The sequence below is a fragment of the Montipora foliosa genome, chromosome 3, assembly GCF_036669935.1.
Source record: "Montipora foliosa isolate CH-2021 chromosome 3, ASM3666993v2, whole genome shotgun sequence".
Lineage (NCBI taxonomy): Eukaryota > Metazoa > Cnidaria > Anthozoa > Scleractinia > Acroporidae > Montipora > Montipora foliosa.
This window is the reverse complement of record NC_090871.1, coordinates 19,233,207-19,240,706: the sequence shown is the minus strand read 5'-3', so window position 1 is coordinate 19,240,706 and position 7,500 is coordinate 19,233,207. Positions and strand designations below refer to the sequence as shown.

The following is a 7,500-nucleotide window of genomic DNA, read 5'->3' as shown; positions in this document are numbered from 1 at the left end:
ACTCTCTTTTTCTCATAATTTAAAACATACTCTTTTTCTCGCAGAGGGTCACCAAGATTTTGGGACCCCCAAAAAATGCTTGGGACCCCAATTTGGCCGACCCAGATTGAAAAATCCTAGTGCCATCCCTGTGTAGAGATGAGGCATTCTGGATATTAGAGGAGTAAATTTAGACTCTCTGGGACAGCGAAAGGAAACATATTAGATACTTTATAGCAGTTCTTGTGTGTTTGAATAATCCAGTCGTGGTATTACCCAGATTGTTTGGTTGGCAGTTGGCAGTGTTACATGTGAGGGCTAAGTGGCTAATTACGGGCTTCTAACCCTCTGCACTTTGGGGCTCTGCCATTGAAGGGTGTGCATCATTGAGTGACCTTGTTGTTAGAGGTGGGAATGGTTGGTGCAGATAAAAGGGGATAGGGAGGGTCACTAACATTTTTAGCAGGCTTCCTGCCATGCATGATCATGTATCCTCTTTGCTTTAGAAACCTCCTGTTTGGGCAAAGGTTAAGAAAGAAACCAAACCAACAAATTCAGCAAAACCTGTGCAAGAAAATGAACTGTCATTCGAAGAACAGCAGCTTCTCCAAAAGTCAAGGTAAAACTGGTTTTAAGTTGAAGTTGGGCATCAGCACAGAATTGTCCCTCATTCCCATTTGGTTCCCATGACAGGTTTTTACTGGTAATAGTCCTGCTTTACTAACACGCCGACACTTGAGGAATCTGGCAATTTAAAAAGACTGTGCCTAAACATTGAATAATTTCCCCTTGAAACATTTTGATGTCGACAGATTGACTACCTAACATTTCTAATCACACAAGTATTCTTTTGTATCTTTACATTTCCCTTCCCCTCTTTGTTCCTAGACAAGCATTAGAAGCCAAAGCTGCATTATATGAAAAAATGGCTAAAGGAGAAATTGAAGGTACCTTGTTATATTTGAAACAATTAAACCGTTCCAGTATTTTTCCAAGTTACATGCAGCAGCTTGCTTTGCTCATCAAAAGTATTAGGAAATTTGTTTTGCTTTAATTTTTGTTGTCTTCAGATGAAGAAGAAGGTGAAGATGGAGGAAGATTCCTGGTAGACTTTCATAAAAAAGTGTATTCAAAGGTGAACAACTTGACAATAATAATAATAATGATGATAATAATAATTATATTATAATAATAGTGCTAATAATAATAAGATTAATACTACTACTACTACTACTACTACTACTACTAATATTATTACTATTACTATCATCATTATTTTATTTATTGTTAATAGCATTAAATGGGTGAAGGGATCCTTGAATTTGCCTATACTTTAGAGTTTATTGCAAATATCAATCTAGGTTTACCGATACATATCTATCTCTCTATCTTTTTCTTCATTTATTCAAAAAAAGATTAGTTGTGTTTTTGCTCCACCAATTTTGAGAAACACATCCACTGTGCTGTGCTTATGGACTTTTTTCATTTCTCAAAAACAAGAGAAAACACTAAAGTGATGTTCTTTGATCAAATTGCACCTACAAATAATAATTATTGTAGGTGCAATTTGATCAATTTGATTATTGTAGCTGTCGTATGCAGAAATTTTGGTAGACATTTTAAATGGTGTAAAATGTAAGATTCAACATTGCTTTGATGGCAGGATATTTTTGAATCTCCATGGTTTTCAGAGTTGTTGAGTATGAAAAACAAAAATGGTTTCATCCCAATTTTCTGTCTCTGCATTTTATTTGCCTTAATTAACCCAAACTCATTTTCAGTCGGGTATAAAACCCTTGCTTGCAAAGTTGCAAGGACATTGGGAATATCATTCCTGTGACATCAACACCAAAAAGACGTTTGCCACATTCATCAGTTTGTTACTTTTAAAATTGCATTATTACAGCCTGATGCACCTTAGAATTGGTGGCTCAGTTGGTTGAGCACCGGGCTGTCACACGGGAGGTCGTGAGTTCAACTCCGGCCGGACCAACACTCAGGTCTTTAAAAAACTGAGGAGAAAGTGCTGCCTTTGTAATTACATCTGCAAATGGTTAGACTCTTTAGTCTTCTCGGATAAGGACGATAAGCCAGAGGTCCCGTCTCACAACCCTTGTTCATTAACTCTGTGGGACGTTAAAGATCCCACACACTATTCGAAAAGAGCAGGGGACAGTGTTCCCGGTGTTGTGGTCTGACCTTTCCAGCATGTGGTCGGCTTGGCAGGATTAGCTTGAAGGGCTTCTGTGTGAATGAGACCACAATTGTGTATAACAGCCAGAAGTCAGGCTACTTAGCCAAGTGCTGGAGCCTCACTCAAGCTCAAGTTCAAGCTCAAGCTCAAGCTCAAGCTCAAGAACCATTGTTTGAATAATTTCTGAGTCAAACATTGGAAAATTATGAACTTGCGAAGACACTCCATCTGGAATTTGTGTCAGCCCTATTAACCCAAATCTACAAAGAGAAGATGTTATGGTGACTGTTTATGATAAGCCATTCATATTGAAATTTATGTGCTAGGAAGAAGAAAGTGAACAGAATTCAGAAGAGCTGAAAGATGAAGATATTCCACCTCCATCAGGTCCTGACGAAGAATGGTAGGGGAGAATGGTCCTTTTTGCTGATGATGCTGAAATATTTCTGTTTATTAATAAATACTGATTGCTCTGAGTTTGAATTTTTTTGGATCAGGTCTGGTCCTTCTCTATCTGACAAGTAGTGGTTTTACATTTAAAAGACCGTTTCAATGCATTTCATATCCTGGCAGATCTTTGTAACCTGTTGACCAATGAATATAAAATGAAACAGAATGCAAGACATTTATAGACTTGTTTCAGCTCCAATAATTATTATTGAAAACTTGGTTTTTCGTACTTGCAAAAACTCTTAAATATATTTTACATCTGCAAACAAGCACGAAATCTGTAATAGATTGTATAAATTAATCAACATGGTTTTGTAGTAATGCTTGTTTGGTAAAGTGCAGTCCAGGTCAATAGACATTAGTTAGGGCAGCTATCCAAATGTCACTGCGCTATTCTTGCTAGGATTCTAGACCATTCCAGTTATAACTTCTGTTGTTAGGAAGTTGCAGTCTACCAGAAATATCAAGAACTATGATCTGTCTATGAAACTTTACCATTGACATGACTTCCTCTCCCCCCTCCGCCCAGACAACGACAACAGACACTTTAATAACTCCTAATACCACAGTTTGTTTACAAACTATCACTTCACTTAACTCCTGGTAGTTGAAACTGCCCACCAAGTATCAACATTGGGTAGGGTGCTGGGGCAAGATTAGGTGTGATGTGGTTAGAGAAATTGTACCCAGAAATGTGGGCAGGATTGTAAGTGTATGCCTGAAATATCTTGCAGGGTGGATTACGTGGACTCTTTTGGAAGAGAAAGACGATGTCTTCGCAAAGATCTTAAAGAACTTCAGCACATGGACAACGATCTTAGCGAAGCCAGAAAAAGGTCAGTTTACGGCCATGAATGCGTCATGCATTGAGCACTTCTGAGCACTTTCGTGATTCCTGTCAGCCTAATTTAAAATGGTGGTAGACTGCTACTTCTCCCTCTGTGTCATCCTTCCAAAGTGTAGCCCAGTCAAGAAAGTTTGTTAAATCTACAAAAAAGGTTTTTCGATGTGAATGCGTGTGGTTTGAGGCCGTCGGCATCAGTGCTAATTGAGAGAATCGAAGAAGTTCATTGACACTCACGAACACGCATGCGTGGTTAAGCTCTCTCCTCGATACTTTATATTCGATACGGCATCCCACCTGTGTTACCGCGCAAAGTTGAACGGAATCATCAATGCAATTTGTTATCTCGTTAGCTCTGGTTATCCTTCAACACGCATAAATCTTTCGCCTTTTACTAAAGATTTCCGTGGAGGAGAACAACTGAATGAGTCTGTAGACCAATTTTTCGTCGCCCTGCCTTGCGGCGGGGCTCGTAACAACACGAAGGAATAATTTTGATGCGAACGTGCGAAAGGTGGGTTAAGGGTACAAAGAAGGAATTTCGCTGTCAATGCGCGTGGTTCGAAGCCGTCAGCATCATCGCTTACCGAAACAATCCAAGAAGTTCATTGACGATCCTGAAGACGCATGTATGATTATTGATGAATCTATTAAATACTCATCCGGTTCGGTATCCCACGTGAGTTACGGCGCCAAGCTCAACAAAATTCTCAATGCAACCCATCATTCCGTTTACTCTGGTTTTTCTCATACTCGTATAAATCTTTCGCCTTTTACTAAAGATTTCCGTGGAGGAGAACAACTGAATGAGTCTGTAGACTAATTTTTTGTCGCCCTGCCTTGTGACGAGGGTTGGTCATGAAACATACGAATAACTTTGACACGATCGTGCGACAAAACGCTGTAGTCAGATTTCTCGTGTCCAGACGCCTTGATTCTTTCGGTCAGTAACAATTCCCTCTAGTTTTGATCAAGAAATTGTGCAAGTCACGGGTTTTTGCTACTTCATTACAGTCTCAGAATTTTCAGTCAAGAAAGATTGTTAAAGGCTACCAAAAAATATATTTCGCTGCGAATTGCGTGGTTCGAACCTGTCGGCCTCAGCGCTTACCGAAACAATCCAAGGAGTTCATTGACAACCCTAAACACACATGCGTGATTGACCGCTATTCGACACTGCGTCCTACCAGTGTTACCTCGCCGAACCAAACTCAATCGGCAAGGCAACTTATTGAATGAAGGGGGTAGTTTCTAAAGAAACTGTGGTGCTGCGTCGATGGGGACGTTAGCCCTTCGTCAGAGCGAATCGCTCTGACGAAGGGCTCACGCTCGAAATGTCAGCTTTCAGAATCTCTGTACGGTGGCAAATTTACATTTTATTAACTCCGTTGATAAAACCAAATTTTTGTGAGGCAACGTATTGCCGCGTTAACTCTGGTTTTCCGACAATTCGTATAAATCTTTCGCCTTTTACTAGAGATTTCGGTAGAGGAGAACAGCAGGGCAACGAAGGAATCGGAATCCATCTCGTTGCCCTGCCTTGTGACGGTGCTCCAACAAGAAAGTCTCAAAAACAACTTGGACGGCCTTTCTCTTAAAAGATCGACACGCCATCTCCAAAGCTACGTACACTCCCTCTAGTCAAGTGGGAGGAGAGGGCAGGCACTAGAAAGTGGCCGCGCGATATCTGGTTCGAGGAGGAGCGAGCGATCCAGATTTCCAAATCACAGCCCTGTGATACTTCATTGGAACTTCGGAAATTTAAGTCAAAAAGCTCGTTAAAATACTACAAAAAGGTTTTTCGCTGTAAATGCGCGTAATTTAAAGCCGTCGACCCCAGCCCTTACCGCGATAATCGAAGAAGGTCATTGATAATCCAGAACACGCATGCGTGCTTGAACGCTCTATTCGATACTTATGCGATGCGGCATCCCATCTGTGTTACCGCGCCTGGCCAAAAGGAATGGTCAATGCATTGTGCTAATTCAGTAGCTCTGGTTCTCCTTCAACACGCATAAATCTTTCGCCTTTTACTAAAGATTTCCGTGGAGGAGAACAACTGAATGAGTCTGTAGACTAATTTTTCATCGCCCTGCCTTGAGGCAAGGCCCCTCATGAATCAAAGGAGTAACTGCGAAAAAGTCCTACAACGAAGAAGGAAAAAGGCTGTAGCCATATTTGTTGTGTCAGAAGCCGGGACTCCTTCGGTCAGTGACGAACTCCCGCTAGTTTTTAATCAAGGAAGTGTGAAAATCACGGGCTTTTTGACACTTCATTAGAGTCTCGAAATTTTAGTCAAGGAACCTCGTTAAAGAAAAAAATTACGAAAAGAGACTTCCGCTATGAATGCGCGTGGTTCGAGGCTGTCGGGCTCAGGGCTTAGCGAAACAATCGAAGAAGTTCATCGACAATCCTAAAAACGCGTGCGTGATAGACCGCTATTCGATACTGCGCACCACCAGTGTTACCTCGCCGAACCAAACAGAATCGGCAAGGCAACTTATTGCAGAGTTATCTCTGGTTTTCCTGCAATTCGTATAAGTCTTCCGCCTTTTACTGAAGATTTCCGTGGAGGAGAACAGCGAAATGATTCTGTAGACACTTTTTTTGTCTCCCTACATTGTGGCGGGGCTCGTCATGATACAAAAGAATAACTTTGACGCGAACGAACAACACAAAACGCGACAGGGATGTTTCCGGAGGTCGTGTTTCTGAGTTTCGTTCAGTAACGAACTGGACCTCGTTGTGGTCGAGGTGCGGAAATCACGTGCTTTTTATTCTTCATTGTAGTCTTAGAAATTTAATTCAACATAAAAGTTTGTAATATAAAGGGCTACAGAAAAGGACTGTTGCTATGAATGCACGTGGCTCAAAGCCGTCGGCGTCAGTGCGAATCGAAAGAATCAAAGAAGTCATTTGACGATCCTTTACCACTTGAAATCTGGTTTTCCTTCAACATGTAGAACTCTTTCGCGTTTAACTAAAGTTTTCCGTATGGAGCAGTCCCATTCTCTCATTGCCCTGCCAGAAAATAGGGGAACGAGGGAATCGGAATCCATCTCGTTGCCCTACCTTGTGGCGGTTCTCAACCAAGGAAGTCGCAAAAACAACTTGGACGGCCTTCGCTTAAAAGATCGAGCGGGAGGAGAGGGCAGGCACGAGAAAATGGCCGCACGAAATCTGTTTCGAGGAGGAGCGATCGATCCAGATTTCCAAATCACAGCCCTTTGATACTTCATTGGAACCTCGAAAATTTAAGTCAAAAAGCTCGTTGAAATACTACAAAAAGCTTTTTCCCTGTAAATGCGCGTAATTTAAAGCCGTCGGCCCCAGCCCTTACCGAGATAATCTGAGAAGGTCAATGGCAATCCTGAACACGCATGCGTGCTTGAGCGCTAGTCGATGCGGCATCCCATCTGTGTTACCGCGCGAGGCTTAAAGGAATAGTCAATGCAAGCTATCACCTTATTAACTCTGGTTTTTCTTCAACACGCACAAATCTTTCGCCTTTTACTAAAGATTTCCGTGGAGGAGAACAACTGAATGAGTCTGTAGACTAATTTTTTGTCGCCCTGCCTTGTGGCGGGGCCTCCCATGAAGCAAAGAAGTAACTGCGACATAATCCTACAACGAAAAGCTTTAGCCATTTTGCTCGTCGTTATAAGCCGTGACTCCATCTGTCAGTGACGAACTCCCGCTAGTTTTTGATCAAGAAGTGTGAAAATCACAGCCTTTTTGATACTTCATTGGAGTCTCGAAATATTATTCAAGAAACCTCGTTTAAAAAAATTACAAAAAGAGACTTCCGCTATGACTGCGCGTGATTCGATGGTGTCGGCCTCAGGGCTTACCGAACAATCGAAGAAGTTCATTGAGCGCTCTAGTCAATACTTATTCCATACGGCATCCCACCTGTGTTACCACGCCAAGCTGAATCAAATTATCAATCCAACCTATAATTTCGATAACTCTGGTTTTCCTTCAACACGCTTAAATCTTTCGCCTTTTACTAAAGATTTCCGTGGAGGGAAAC

The 7,500-nt window shown here is 41.6% G+C and overlaps 1 protein-coding gene, 6 non-coding genes and 1 pseudogene across 7 annotated transcripts in view; all 8 read left to right on the top strand.

Annotated features, from left to right (window-relative positions):
- LOC137994572 (coiled-coil domain-containing protein 174-like) overlaps positions 1-7,500 on the top strand; it is a 21,596-nt gene that overhangs the window by 1,781 nt on the left and 12,315 nt on the right. Inside the window, exons 3-7 of the mRNA XM_068840162.1 lie at positions 486-598; positions 868-926; positions 1,050-1,114; positions 2,500-2,576; positions 3,358-3,459. Coding sequence (XP_068696263.1) covers positions 486-598; positions 868-926; positions 1,050-1,114; positions 2,500-2,576; positions 3,358-3,459 — 416 coding nt within the window. The remainder of the gene's footprint in view (positions 1-485; positions 599-867; positions 927-1,049; positions 1,115-2,499; positions 2,577-3,357; positions 3,460-7,500) is intronic.
- On the top strand, positions 3,818-3,938 carry LOC137998255 (U5 spliceosomal RNA). The gene has a single exon (XR_011122815.1). It is a non-coding gene; the product is annotated as a U5 spliceosomal RNA (small nuclear RNA).
- LOC137998182 (U5 spliceosomal RNA) lies at positions 4,200-4,321 on the top strand. Its single transcript, XR_011122748.1, has one exon. It is a non-coding gene; the product is annotated as a U5 spliceosomal RNA (small nuclear RNA).
- LOC137998213 (U5 spliceosomal RNA) lies at positions 4,902-4,971 on the top strand (annotated as a pseudogene).
- Positions 5,457-5,577, top strand: LOC137998158 (U5 spliceosomal RNA). The gene has a single exon (XR_011122724.1). It is a non-coding gene; the product is annotated as a U5 spliceosomal RNA (small nuclear RNA).
- On the top strand, positions 5,980-6,099 carry LOC137998197 (U5 spliceosomal RNA). Its single transcript, XR_011122763.1, has one exon. It is a non-coding gene; the product is annotated as a U5 spliceosomal RNA (small nuclear RNA).
- LOC137998231 (U5 spliceosomal RNA) lies at positions 6,937-7,057 on the top strand. The gene has a single exon (XR_011122792.1). It is a non-coding gene; the product is annotated as a U5 spliceosomal RNA (small nuclear RNA).
- Positions 7,433-7,500, top strand: part of LOC137998174 (U5 spliceosomal RNA) — a 122-nt gene continuing 54 nt past the window's right edge. The window contains exon 1 of the small nuclear RNA XR_011122739.1: positions 7,433-7,500. This exon is cut by the window's right edge and continues 54 nt beyond it. This is a non-coding gene — a small nuclear RNA (U5 spliceosomal RNA).